This window comes from Thunnus albacares, chromosome 11, assembly GCF_914725855.1.
Source record: "Thunnus albacares chromosome 11, fThuAlb1.1, whole genome shotgun sequence".
In the NCBI taxonomy this organism is placed as follows: domain Eukaryota; kingdom Metazoa; phylum Chordata; class Actinopteri; order Scombriformes; family Scombridae; genus Thunnus; species Thunnus albacares.
The window spans coordinates 10,382,206-10,396,759 of NC_058116.1; the positions used below are offsets into that span (position 1 = coordinate 10,382,206).

Here is a 14,554-nt window from a genome sequence, read left to right on the forward strand (position 1 = left end):
TGTGTGTTTGTGTGTGTGTGTGTGTGTGTGTGTGTGTGTGTGTATGTGTGTGTGTGTGCGCGCGTGCGTGTATCTGTGTGTGCGTGCGTGCGCAGCCAGTGCCGTGCGCTGGAGGCTTATGGTAATTGCGGTCTCCCGACTGGCCTTCTGGGTAGAGTCTGCGCGAGTGGGAGTGGAGTGAGTCGCTCGGTCTCGGCAGCATTCATCCATTCTGTGCGGCACTCCCCGTACAGCTCCGTGCGTCCTCGGTGCGAACCGGGGCTCCGACCGGGGGTGTTCTTTACGCTTCTCGAAGAAAACGCGGGACGAGTAGCTTGTCGGAACAATCTTCAGCAACCTTTCTGAGACACGGATTCCGGTGTCGGAGACGACATGGAGTGACGGAGAGCGGGAGAAAGGGGCTTTTTCGGAGGACGGCGTGCTCCGCTGAAACCCAACATGGCGCTGCTGCGAGGTACGGCCGAGCTGAATTAATTTCTTCGCGAGTCCGCCGACCTCGCCACCTGTACTATCCTTTGGGGGCCCGGGCCACACGGCGCATTGGCTCTCCGACTTAAAGGACCCTAACGGATTTTCTTTGAAATTGTGGATTTCTTTTTTTATTATCCTGACGTTTGTTTTTCCTCCGCGCAGGATCTTTTTTTGCTTTATGGAAACCCAAGTGACATTTGCAACAGCAAAAAGTCCGTTTGAAATATAGGAGAAAGGATGATAGTTGCCTTTAGACAATAGATCAAAGACCCAGAGCTTTATATGTAAGACTGGTTCTGTTTCATGACAAGTGGATAACCTGTTAGACACTTTTAGTTGTTTTTTTTCTTTGGCCGGGATTGTCTGTCTCCAGCAGACAGGACCGTAACCGGGCTCGTCTACGTACGCACGGATCGCTGCCCTTGTAGTTAACTTGGCAAAACAGGAAAAAGGCTAGAGTTGGGGTGCGCGGAGGGCGGCTGGAACTAGCACCAATTAACCAGGTGAGACAATCAGTGACAAACCAAAATGTATTTGCTTACGCATGTGTGTTTGACGATGTGAAATTCCCTGCATGAGGATGGAAAAACCAGTGTTATATGTGTGTGTGTGTGTGTGTTTTTAATAGTGCTCCAACAGCCACGATGTTTTTAAATGACCCAGTGTTCTCTGTGCTGTGTTTTAAATGAAAGTAGTCTTCTTGTGGGCTTGGATCCAAACGCGATAGCCCGGTGTTGTGCGCAGAGACTGGGAGAGGAACGGCCACTTCTAAGAATAGCGCATAGGGTGGTCTTTGTGTGTTTCGGCGGGGCAATGGCATGTGGTTGATGAATAACACACACACATAATGATCCGACCGTGAGCTTGGCCTCTTTTTTTTTTTTTTTTTTTTTAACAACTGTCCTGTCAACCGGACGGAGGTGAAAAGGACGTCCCAGAGATTAGCGGACTTGAAAGTGGCGCCGTCCTCCATGGTGATATTCAGGCTTTTCGCACTCTGTGGTGCGATGAAGTGTAGGCTATGGGTGTCTGTGCGCCTGTGGGGCGAGGGTGGGAGTGTGTATGTGCGCGTGTGCGTGCGCGCACACGGAGCTTCTGCGCTAAACAAGGTTACGGAATCCAGCCTCGCCCTGCCAAAGGGAAGCGATCGGTGCTGCTCAGTTTATACACGGTTCAGTTCAGTTGGAGGACATCCCCGCGGTGTGTGTGTGTGTGTGTGTTGCTGCGACACCTGAGTGTGTGTGTGTGTGTGTGTGTGTGTGTGTGTGTGTGTGTGTTCTTGGGGGAGGTGTGGGTGCTTTGTTTGGACAGAGTGGACGTTGGTCAGTCGTCTCATCAGTCCCAAAGGTAGTGTGGGGGAAATGTGTGTGCGTGTTTGTGTGTGTTTGTGTGTGAGAGAGAGGGAGGGAGAGAGGCGGGGGACGGGACTGCACCGCTCACCTTCCTGTCTAGTTGATGGAAACCGCTCTGGCATCGTGCCACACACACACACACACACACACACATACAACCACACAACCAAGTCTCGCAGGTGTTCTCCGATATGACTTTGCGCTACAATATGTTGTCGCTCACTCTTGCACGCAGTCTTTGCTGTTGTCTTTGCATTGCAGGGGAATATCCTTTGCTCACGGAGGGTCCGCGTAGCGCCAGTTAGGACCCCCTCCCCCTGCAGCTCCGATACGCACGGCTCTCTTGTAGGGGGGAAAAAGTGTCACCCCATACTCTTTCATAATACTAAAAATACTTTTTTTGTCACTTCGTCATCGCTTTAATAGCCTGGTGAGCTTTTAGGAATTGAAAGCCACTTTTAAATCCGCCTTTGATCCAATTCAGCACTTAGCCTATTTCAACTTTTGATAATTTTTTTTAATGTTTGCTTCCACACTCATATTCCCCCTTGTACAACTGTGGGTGGCAGCGATCAGAGTGAACTAGTTCTTATAAAGTTGCTGTTTTAATTGAACTAAGTGCTGCAAGGCGTGTTGGATGTGATCCAAACTGAATCGTCTTTCCTAAAGATTCTCTAAAGCCCTCCTGCGAGCTTACAGTAGCCCGCGTTTCACGATCAGCAAAGCAGCATTTAAGCGAGCCATGTTTAAAACGCCTTTGTCAGGACCACGCTCTCCATCGCGGCGCACATCGGGGGAGTTTTTCCTCCCGTGCCGCCGCCGAGCCTACTGCCTGTCCTGGAGCCACACAGGCACTAATTAGGGGACGCTCTCTTAGGACGATCGATGTGCCTCATATTGGCTGGCTCCAGCTCATTGACGAGCTTAGTGAGGGAAGCAGCTACTAAAAGACCACTTCAGCTCCAGCAGCCAATCCACAGCAGGATGTATACGGAGGCAGTATCGCTCATAACGCGAGCGCGAGCAGGTTGGGAGAGCAGGACCTCGTGTTGGGAGCTTTTTTTTTGAGGGGAGCAGAGCAGGGGGATTAACTGGTGGGGGGTGGAGGCAACTTCAGGGGGCTTTGATAGAGAATAAAAGCTTAATTGTATTTAAATCCCACGGCAGCATCAGTAGGCTATGGCGAGGTAAAGGACACTTGTCATAAACTAAATTTACATTTGAGCCTCGAGGATAAAAATCAAACATCTGGAAATTTGGAGTAATTTAAATTTCAAGATTGGGACCAACGCTCCTAAAGAGCATGTGGGTGATTGTTTACCAAATTAACTAAATAATATGTTGTTAGTGTCACTTGTTCAACTTGTTAATCCCTTGAATTTAGTTTGTTTCGGTGGAAATAATAAGAGGGGGGGGCGTTTGCCATGTATGTAAATTTCCTGAAGGGCATTAATACACGGCTTAGATTGGCCTGTCATTAGTGGATTTGTCACTAAAACTAAAAGTGGAAATTCCCTCGTATCTGTTCTCTATTTTTTAATATCCTCCCAAACTTTTAAAGCAAAGATAACCCTGTTCACGACTCTGCTTTTTCAACTGTTAAACTCTGATCTTTCTCTAAATGAGCCCGTTCCCCAAAGCGGTGCGTGTTGTGGAAGTGTAAAACAAGTACTTCACATTTTGTGTGGGCCGAGTCTATTTAAACTGTACCCCGTCGGACTGTTTTGCGCATCATTTTTCCACTGAGCGCTGTGGAGTCACTGCGCATGGGGGCTGATCTGTTTTCCAGGTGTTGGAACACAGAGGGGGAGGGCTGCTGTACTCTAGATTGACATTTTGACGCGCCTGACTCCTCTCTTCTCATGTGAGAGGAGCTCGCACTCCTTCCACAAACAGTGTTTTATTGCCCAGCCTGACTAGTTGTCGTAGTGGGGCTCGCGGGTGAAAGAGGTTTTCATTTCGCGCTAATTACATTTATTAGAAATTAATTCTAATTAGAAATAAGCCAAAGTGCCGCATATAGACAGTCGCACATGTGAAATAAATAATATTATGTTTCCAATCAGCGGAGGAAGACTATTTTAGAGTATGCTTTTGATAAAATCTCTGTTGTTGTTGAGATTTTATGGATGTGTGCATATAAAAGCAGCACCAGCCCGGACCCTGCTGGAGTATATTGTCATGCTGAGTGATGTGGGACTGTAGATGTGTCCGTGGGGCGGTTTAGGGGGACAACTATACCTCCTCCATTTTAAAACCATTAACCTGCTGTTTGTCCGCTTTTCTAATCTGGAATCAATAGGGGCCACGCGGGGAATCTTACACTCAGAGCACGTCAATACAATCATGGGACCACTTTTCTACATCAAACCCGCTCTCATGTGTTGGGGAAACAGGCAGGGAACTGAATAAAATTCGTCAAAAGAAAAACACGGTGTTTTGTTTCATATCCAGCTGGAGACATGAGGTGTTGTCGCGCTTGTTTTTTTTTTTTTTTTTTTTTTTTCTTCCTCACTCACGCCTGGATATAAAACAACAGTCTCGTCGCTGCCGGCGCTGCGCTCGCTGCTGAGGCGAGGTGCGTGTGAACAAAAGCGGAGGCACGGAAGAGAGCCGAGGAGAGATCGGTTTTCCAGACGCTGCGCAGCTCCCGGAGGAGACGTCACGGTTTGATTGAAGCTATGCTCCGTGCTGGCCTCCCGGGACCTCGCGATGAAACAGGAGAGCCCCCCCCCCCCCACACACACTTCCCCCCCTCTCTCTCCCTCCTTCCCCTCCTCTCTCTCCCTCCTTCCCCTCCTCTCTCTTTTCTCTCTCTCTCTGCGCTCCACAAAGCTTTTTGTTTCGACGAGGTCTGGAGCGCACGGATCACTTCCCTGCAGAGATGTGTCAGCCCCCGGTGCGTTTTCGTCGGCACAGTGAGTGAGACCAGGGGCAGCACGGCCCGAGAACACTAGACCAGACCTCTCACATAATTCTCTAATCCAGCAACAGTCTGGCACACTAAAACTATGTTTCCACAGCCGATTACGCACGCATGTTAGTTTGGTATGAGTCCAGTTTCCTATAGTGATAAAAATGTTTGTTAAATATATCTCCAAAAGCAACATTTTGGCACAAATGTTTTTGCAGATAAATATAGATGCAGTAGGAAAACACGGACTATAATCAAAATCTCACTCCGATTGTATTTAGCTTACTGACCTTGCTTTGGCCTATCGGAAGATTGATTTAGCAGCAGAATAATGATGACACACCTCGCCTCCCTCCTCTGAGTCTCTGCAGGCCCCGTCTTGATCAGGCCTCCTCGTTTGTTTTTAGATGTCGGTGCCTCCGGCATCTATCTGACGAAATCCCACAGACGCTTGGCAGCGCAGCGGGGTGATGGCGATAGGAGTTTATTAGGCTACACCGACCGTCTTCAAAGCAGGAATGTTATCTGTCTGGATGGCACATCATTTAGTTCACGATGGCTATAAGGCTTTTGACCAGGAGCTGCGGATCATATACCACCAACTGAAGATCGACAGTATATTTTATTTTTATGCATTTCTATTTTTAGTTTATGAAATCTTTTAGGTACACGTCAGTAGGCTATCATTTCCTCCACTCTCCGGTCACTTTATTAGGAACACCTGTGCAATCTAATGCAACCCAATACATCAGCTCTGCCCTAAATTCTACATTTACGAAGCTTATACGTTTTCAGTTTTTGTTGACATTGTCTGAAAGGTGATAATTCTACTTTATGTTTATTATTGAGGTCACAGTGGGTGGTGGTGCTGTACTGGAGTGTTCCTAATATTTTGCCCCCATCATGTATGTCAGTGGAGTGGACAAAATATTAACACCATCCAACCCCAGTATATCACCACCACCGCCACCCACTACGACCTCAATAATAAATATAGAGTAGAATTAACACCTTTCTGACGATGTCAACAAAAACTGAAAATGTAGAAGCTTCGTAAAAGTAGAATTCATAGCAGAGCTGTTGTATCGGATTTCACAGTTGTAGGCTACGTAATGAAGTGGCCGGTGAGTGTGTCACCCTGAAGATGTGTGACTTTTAAAAGCTTGAAATGTGTCAGAGGTGTGACAGCTGTGGTTACTTCACACCGCCTCAGCACCTGTTTAAACTGACATTCATTTAACCTAATTTACGCCTTTACACACCACACACACCACCACCAATAATTAAGCCTCCTTCATTAATCAGACTATTCATCCTATATGGGGGGCGGAGTGATGGCCTATGTAGGCGAGTGGGGTGGGGGCGTCGTCCTTTAGCATCACGTGCTTTCATTTGGAACATCCAACACATGAAAGCATTTCAAATCAAAGTCAAGAAACCTCCGGTAAATGCGGGCCGACTCTTGCATGCGCATCCCCATTACAATCGGCTCCTTTGGTGACATAAAGGGCCATTTAGTCCTCATTTGGCCCGGGATGAATAGAGCCAGTTCAGCAGCCGCCGCCCAGGCCCTAGTGACAGCACGGGGGGCCTCACAATGTCGCCGTTGTTGACGGCCGTGCTGCGGAGAGGGGAGGGGGGGTTGAACCGTGCACCGACTTGCATGCGGCTGTGCAGCGGCCCGGAGGACGCAGGGGCCCCTTGTTTACAGCTCGGTCGCTAATAATGTGACAGCTGAAGAGACGCCGCTGGCGCCTTCCAACTCTGCGCTCCGCCACCAGCGCGCTCTCTGTGCCTGTCTCCAGCATTTATCTCCTCCATCTCTCCCGGCCCTTCTGTCTCTGCTCCGTCTGTGTAGTTTTGTTATATCAGGAACTGCTCTAAAACAGCATGAGTGTCAATTTTCCAGAGACTGTGAGCCGAGTCTACATTGAGATGATCAACTGGACCGTTTGGCACCCGTCGGGCTGATGACCAGTGACAATTAAAACTGGGCACGCGTTCTCTTCTCCTTCTCTTTTTATGATGCTGGGTGTTAATGTTGGTGAGAGTGAGGGCCTGAGGCTGTGTAGTTAGCAGTCTGCCTGTAGTTTTGGTCCGCGCTCTCTCTCTCTCTCTCTCAGATTTGTTCCCGCTGGTTTCTATTTTGTTCACCTACAGTGTGCGCAGAATTCCTTTCGTTTTGGGCGCGCACATAGCGTCGCAATGGTGTGTGTGTGTGTGTGCGTGTGCATGCCTGCGCGCGCGCCCGCATTTAATCCGCGTTTATCCCCACCCCACCCCCGTCGCTGCGGAGATTATCCTGCGTCACACTGCATTTTTTTTAGAGCTGATCGGAGCTCTGCGCTTCAGAGAGCCTGGCGGAGCTCCAGGGACAAAGAGCGAGAGGGCGCCTACACTCCCGCCATACAGCAAGACCCACATTCTGTTTCCCGTTTTACTGCCGAACAGACCTGCAGACTAACTCCATCGTTAGTGTCTCCCTCCCTCATACACACACACACACACACACACACACACACACACACAACCAGTACGAAACGCTGCGCTGCACGGGGACTACAGAGGCCTCAGCCCTGGAGGAAATGATGAGCGGTGCCAGTGTTTGTTCCGGTGCGTATAGGTCACGGAGAGTTCAAGTCACTGTCGTCAGAGACAGGAAATATGGGAGAAGAGGGGAGAAGCCTCTCTCGAGTTTGTCCCTCTCCTCTTCACTCTCTCTTTATTTCTATGAGTGTCTCCTTTCATTGTTCGCTCCTCTCTCATAAAGGGCACAATACTGAAATACAGAGCTATATGAGGTTCCGTTAAAAAACACCCGGTGGTTTTCTGTTTAATGGTGCGAGTCGGGGCTCCGCTCCAGCGGTCTGGTTTATAAACGCAGCTCCGACCGCTGCGCTCCCTCCTTCCCCCTGCCTGCCTGCTGCCGGCCAGTGTGATGGATTGGACGGCCGTCGGGAGTTGTTTGTTGCGCAAACTATTCTTAGCAGAGCAGCGGGGATGGGCGTGAACACACTGCCTTTTCCTCCTTTCCAATCTCTCTCCCCCCCCGTCTCCATCTCCGTCCTTCCACTCATAATGTGACACTTGGCAGGATTTTTTTTTTGTGTCAAAGCATCAGGTTTATGTAGGCTACTAATGCAAGACTACCCAACACCCAGCGACCGCTATGGTTAATAATAATAATAATAATAATAATAATAATAATGCATTTAATTCGTACCACACTTTTCATTCGTAGTGAATCTCAAAGTGCTACAGTGCTAAACACAAACAGCACACAACATAAAATAACAAGAGTGGAGATGAAAAACCTTTCCTGAATAGAAAGGTTTTTAAAAGACACCTCCCTGAATTATAAATATGAGATGTGAAATGTGTAGGCTAAAAGCGACTCAATGTGACACCATTATTAATAATATCACATAAGCATCGTGCATCTCGTTTCCGTCTTGCGCGCGCGTGCGCGCGCGCACACACACACACACACACACACACACACACACACACACACACACACACACACACACACACACACACACACACACACAGCATTTAACCATTGGCCTACCAGGCTGCACGAACTGCGTAGGTCATCCCACTGTGCGCGCTTTGTGCAAGCAAATACGTTTTAACGAGTTTTGAGTGGCCCTTTCAGTAGGCTACATACCGGTGCAGACAACAGTTGAGTTTTATCCCTAGCGGTGTATGCATTGGTGTGCCGTCATATGCTCAATGTTGACCTTGAGGCCCGGTGCAGTCCATCATCCTAGCTGGACTACTATTCATTTCACGGAAATAACAGGTAAACTGTTCGGCCGTGAGCACGTGTGGGCACGTTTTGAAGTAATAACAGGTTTTTGTCATACTGATCTCGAATAGTCAATTTCCTCTCTCCGTTGTCTCCCCACTGTGTGTTGTTGTTTTTTTAAATCTGGAAAAGCGACATAGGCATGTGTGTAAGAGAGAGATCCACACGTTGAGGCATCATGTCAAATATCTGCGTTTATATAAGAGGCTTATTTTTTCATTATCTTGTTCGGTCGCATTGAGTGCAGACTTTAGTTTTTCAATGCCAAAGGAGCCTCTCTCTCTGTGTGTGTGTGTGAGAGTATGTGTGTGTGCGCGTGTGTGTACTTGGCAAAGAGGAAGGTTCATGTGTGGCTCCAGGAAACACAGGAGACGGGAGCGGTGTGATTTCTCAACGATGTTTGATTTGCATGCTGAAACGCTTACACGTGGCCTCACGCGCATTCGTACGTAGCCTACACTTCACTTGCCCACGCACGCACACCGTTTCAGTTCCGTCAGATACGGATGTTGTTGAAGCAGGAGTGGTCCCGGAGAGCTGTGGCAGGGAGGAGGTGGCGGTAGTAGTGGTGGTGGTTGTGGTGGTGGTGGGTGGGGGGAGGCACTGGGGCAGGGAGGAGCCGCGGTGAGGGGCCCACAGCAGGCTGATTAATGGGCCCCGGGTCACGGCAATAAAAGTGGCGCGGCAGCGAGGCTCAGAGGCGTTTCTGTGCGATGATAGAGTAGCCGAGTTTCTCTGCTGCTCTCAGCACCGCCGAGCACTGCAAGGCTTCACTTTTACTATTTAAAGGCACTTCCCTCTCCCTCTGTCTCCCACCTCATTCCTGCGCTGGCTCCTCTATCAGGATGGCCTTGCAAAAATGTCCTCCTTAACGAGTCTGATATTTAAACTTCAGTATTTCCTTTAAACAATAGAAATAAAATTGCCAAGCGGGAGCCATAATTTCACCTTTCCCCCCATTGTTGTTTAACCTGTTTGAGGATTTTGAAACAACCTCTTGAAATAAAGCAGACCACTCAGTATTAAGATGCCACTTGACTCGAGGCTCATGTTCAGTGATAATCTCAATTTTAGCGTTTGTACAAAAACATTTCATGAATACCAAATTAGTCTGATTAGTCAGATTCTTTCTCACCTCAGTTTTATGTCGTGAGATTGTGATTCTCAATCAGTAATGCAAGAATAGGATATTGTCACAGCTCTTAAACTTTTTTTTAATTCACAGAATGACACCATAACATAAATAGAAATTGGAAAAAATGCTGTAAATTTGCTGTCACTGCAATTCAATTGAGGGTTGTTGAGGGGTTTTTTTCTTTGAAAGTAAATGTCCATAAAAAGCAGCACAACCCACATTTAGCATATGTGTTGTGTTATTAACACACGTTGTAGGTAATTGGCAATGCACAAACATACTTTACAAGAAACATACTCACACAGCTGATAAAAAACACAGATTTTAATATTAAAGACCAGTTATTTGTTATTTCTTAAAATGTTGTATTAATGAATAATTGAAAATAATCTTTTTGTAACTTATTTTATAACTCCTTAACAGCTTCATTATGCTCCATTGCTTTAAAGCAAGTCAAATGTATACAAAACATGAACAGATTACAGGGCATTTCACACACAAATAAATCTTGGTCTTTGTTTTTCTCACTTACTCTTGTAATTCGTTCAAAACAACATCACAAAGAGTTTTTCCCTCCATGGTCATGTTTTTTTTTTTTAAATCTTTATACGTATCCTCTACGTTTTTCCTTTTCAAACTAAACTGATTTATTGTAAATTTTGCATAGTTGTCTTTTGCATACTATACTTTGTGTGCGTGTGTGCTTCGGTGTGAGTGTTTGTTGATCTGTGGCTCTGTGTTGGCGGGCGGTAAATGGTCTCCCACCGATGTGGTCTCTGATGTATAATCTTCCCTCGCTCTGCTGGCTGAGGCAGCCGAGAGAGCAGGTCAAAGAGGGCACAGAAAAACCAGTGTGTGGGGAACGTGACTGAATAGACGCAGCCCCACAATGCACGTCTAGTCCACAGGATGGGCAGGATAGGGGTCAAAGGAGGGAGAGTAGGAGGATGGGGGGGGGGTTACTGAGGGGTGTTGACGGATGGGAGGGGAGGGGAGCCCACACAGTGCTTTCATCTCCAGTGACTATTTCAGTAGAGTTGTGTATGTGAGAGTGAGAGGAAGGGTGTGATGACTACAGCTAGCGGTACCATTATCTTTCTTCTTTGTACCTTGACCCTTCTCACTCTCACACATCCATGCCACTTTTGATTGATGTATATGTTATGTTATTTAGATTTGTGTGCCCCAGTGATTTAAATATGTCTGATACTTCATTTTTGGGCAGTCAGATTAAAACAAAGCTGTGGTGTGTGTGTGGCAGAGCCAAGACACTGACTGCTAAATGTTTGCTCATCTCCACAGGGCAACATCTGTTCGTGATGTCGATGCTGAGACACAAACCAACCTGGAACTAAGACAAGGGAACCACATCACACAAAACATGGCAAGTCCCCCTGCTTGTCCTCAGCTCTATTTACACTCATTTGTCACATGAGTCACATGAGTCATTATTATCTGGAAAAAAAAATCACTTGGGTCTGTTTCACTATGTGTATGCACGCAAATAACCTAGAAACACAGAGACAGATCTTTTTGTGCTGTGTTTAGCAGTAATGTACTGTTTCATAGTACATGCTTTTGATGTCATATTTTCCAATGTCTCTTTGAGGGATCTGATTCCTGTAATCACAGTCACATTAACTTTTTGCTGCTCCCCATTTTGCTGCAGGTGGATGCAAGGTTGACGCCCCTGGCAGCGATGGGGCTGGACCGAGGCACTCTGATGCATGATGGTCTTCGCCTCCATAGTGGGGTTGTGTATCCAGGGATCAGAACGCTGCCAGCGGAGAAGAGCCGAGAGACGCCTGGCCTCCCCCTCAGTTATAACAGGGATGGTCTCCCAGAGCTCATCTACAAGCCTGATAGCCCTCTGGACAGTCGTAAGCCCACAAACGGATACCTGGGCCTCTACAAGGGCATCCCTCCAAGTCTCCACAAGCCTGTGCTGATTCCTGGAGCTGAAGGTCTAGGCTTGGAACGCAGAGTAGGGCCTGGGGAAAAAGCATCTGAACTGGGCTTGGCAAGTGCAGGTGGGAGCTACCTCCGCCTGCCATGGCTCAACCCTTACCCTGAAGCAAGCATGTATCCCTTCATGGATTCATCCAAGTACGCAGCTCTAAACATGTATAAAGCCTCCTTGCTCAGCCAACCCAACCCCTATCTTCCCCAGCACCTGGCCTACCCATCTCTGTGTGCAGCCCAGGGGGGCAATGTTAACCCTGCTGCAGCTGCCTCTGCTGCTGAGAGGCTCTACTATATGCCCCCCTATCCTCCTTCTCCTATCTCTTCTCCCCTGGTGGCACCCCCTATGAGGATTCCTGCAGTCACAGTGGCCCCCACGTCGCTGGTACACTGCCAGGACAAGGGGCTTGGTGTTGCACCTCCATTTGCACAGCAGCTTCACCAACCTTCCCCTCATCCTCAGCACCATCAGGCTGCTATAGACAGGGACCGGTCCCCAAGCAGGACCAGTAGACCAAGCAGACCTCCTTCCAGGAACGGCTCCAGCAACAACAATAACAACAGTAGTACTAGCACTAGTGGCAGCAGTGGTGGGAATAATAATAGTCTACCTACTGATTCCTCACCTCATGCATCTTCTCGCCTCCCACAACCTCCCCCACCTCCTGCTCTCATTGACAATTCACTGGATTTACAAAGGCCAGTCGCTAGGATAGGGCCACCTCCCACCTCCTCAACTTCTTCAATATCTGTCTCATCCTCTTCCACGCAGTCTATTCCTCATCCATTCTCTGTCAGCAGCATGGCATCAGAGCAGCCCTCTCCTGCCCGGCCCAGCCCCCACAAACCTAGGCAAAGAGATGGGGTGCCTGAGCACAGAAATGTTGGGATTGAGAGGAGACCCAGCCGGTCACCCTCCAAACCTAATTTTGATAGGCCAGCTCACCCATCCCAAGCAACCAAAGACTCAGCAGAGAAGCCCTTGGATTTGTCTGGAAGAATACTGGAATTTGGACTGCCACCAAATGGTTTCCCAGTTAAGATGGACAATATAGCATCAGGACGTTATGGACTGCCCCCTAGCCGGGAGCTCCTAAAGGAAAACCTGTCCGTCTCTCCCTCCTCCCACCCTCACTCTGTGGTCAGCAGCACTTCTTCAAAGGTCTCTGAGAGGTCAGAGATGATCAGCACTTTGCACTCGTCCTGGGTAGTACCTAGCCGGTCTCCTTCCCATACACAGCACACACCAGGCTTGCCCCCCTCTCCAAGGCCTAACACAGACCTGGGACTTTCACAAGCCAAAGGCTCCTCACCCTCTGTCATCAAACACAAGGGTCTGGAGAGAGTACTGCCTCAGCAACGTAGCTCATCCTGTCCAAGGATTGGGGAGTCCAACCATAATGTTCCCTCCACTCAACACTCTGGCTCTTCTCTGGTCAGCTCCAGGGCTCATTCTCCCAAACCCAATGGTGAGTGGATCAAACACAGCCCCAGCCAATCAGAACATCCACCAGTCATAGGTCACCACAGAGAGGGAACAGAAAAGTCCTCCCAGCCTGCCAAGAGAGGTGAAACGACTCCAGAGGTGTCATCATACAAGAGGCCATGTTTAGAGAATGGTCACCCTACTGGCCACCTTTACCTTCCTCAAAGTGATGCGTACCTGAACCACAGTTTGGCCTATGCCAATAGATACCTGCACTACCCCATCCCTGATGGCATGGCACTGCACTCCCTGCCAATCACAGGGAAAGGCCCAGTTTATCCTCACCCAGTGTTACTGGGCAGCAACAGCCTTTACCCAACCCACTTGGCAGCAAAACATCCTTTACCCTACCACAACCTCCCAGCTGGTCCAGGAGGGGAATACCTCACTTATAACTCACAGGAGATGGCCCATCCCCTGATGCAGCCTCACTCTGACAACAAGTTGTCAGAAAGGGGAGACGCAAGCCTAAAGTCCCGAGGACAGGAGAAATCCTGGGGAGCTGTTGAAGAATGTGGGGGCCACAGAGATCAAAACATTGGGAAAGAGATGGGTGAAGGGAACCATATAAAGCCTGATAAGGAAACAGGAGCACAAGGACAGGGTGGAAGTCAAATCAAAACCCCCTCTTCCTCTGTAACATACAGAGAAAAGATTGTCTGCATTGACCTTGTACACTCAGACACAGATATTGAATCTACCCCAACAGTCCACAAACAACCCTCTGCTGAGCCCAGCACTAAGGTTAACCAAAATGAATGTTGTCATAGTAACCAAAATCCAACAAAGACTGACTACGAGCCAAAACACCAACACCACCTTTCCCATCCTTATCCGGTCCACTCCGGACAGAGCCCCACCCTGAAGCCCAACCACACTGATAGACAGCCAGAAACTCCCTTTGGGAAACCAAAGGTTATTCAGGACACAGGTTGTCCTGGGGTGACATCTAGCACATCCCCATCTTCTCCAGGGGAGGTCTCCCAAGCTGAGGAGAGCCCCGAGGAACAAAGCCCCAGCCCAGACCCTGGAGACCAAGACCAGAGCACATTGCGCTGTGCCCGTACATCTGGGGAGCGTAGCTCTGGTAAGGACAAAGGGGACAGGGACAGTCGGGATCTGCACTTCACTCAGCATTACACAGATGCAGTGACGGAGTCAAACCTGGAAAGACTGTGTGCGAGAGAGACTGAGAAGGAAGACAGTATTGTTGACCTAGGCGAGTCTCAAGGAGAAGGGGATGAGGACGAAGAAGAGGGTTGCCAGGCTTCATCTAAAGGCTCTCGTAGATCCAGTCTTGCCAAGAGGATTGCTAATTCCTCAGGCTACGTTGGCGACCGCTTTAAATGTGTCACCACTGAGCTGTATGCTGACTCCAGCAAGCTGAGCCGTGAACAGAGAGCTCTGCAGGTAAGGCAATTAA

At 48.6% G+C, this 14,554-nt stretch overlaps 1 protein-coding gene across 2 annotated transcripts in view; it reads left to right on the top strand.

Moving 5' to 3' along the window:
• The first annotated feature begins 360 nt into the window (after positions 1 to 360).
• LOC122991959 (BCL-6 corepressor-like) overlaps positions 361 to 14,554 on the top strand; it is a 33,821-nt gene continuing 19,627 nt past the window's right edge. For both annotated transcript variants that reach the window (XM_044365441.1, XM_044365442.1), the window contains exons 1-3: positions 361 to 974; positions 10,986 to 11,067; positions 11,353 to 14,541. In XM_044365441.1, the coding sequence (XP_044221376.1) occupies positions 11,065 to 11,067; positions 11,353 to 14,541 (3,192 nt within the window). In that variant the 5' untranslated portion in view covers positions 361 to 974; positions 10,986 to 11,064. The remainder of the gene's footprint in view (positions 975 to 10,985; positions 11,068 to 11,352; positions 14,542 to 14,554) is intronic.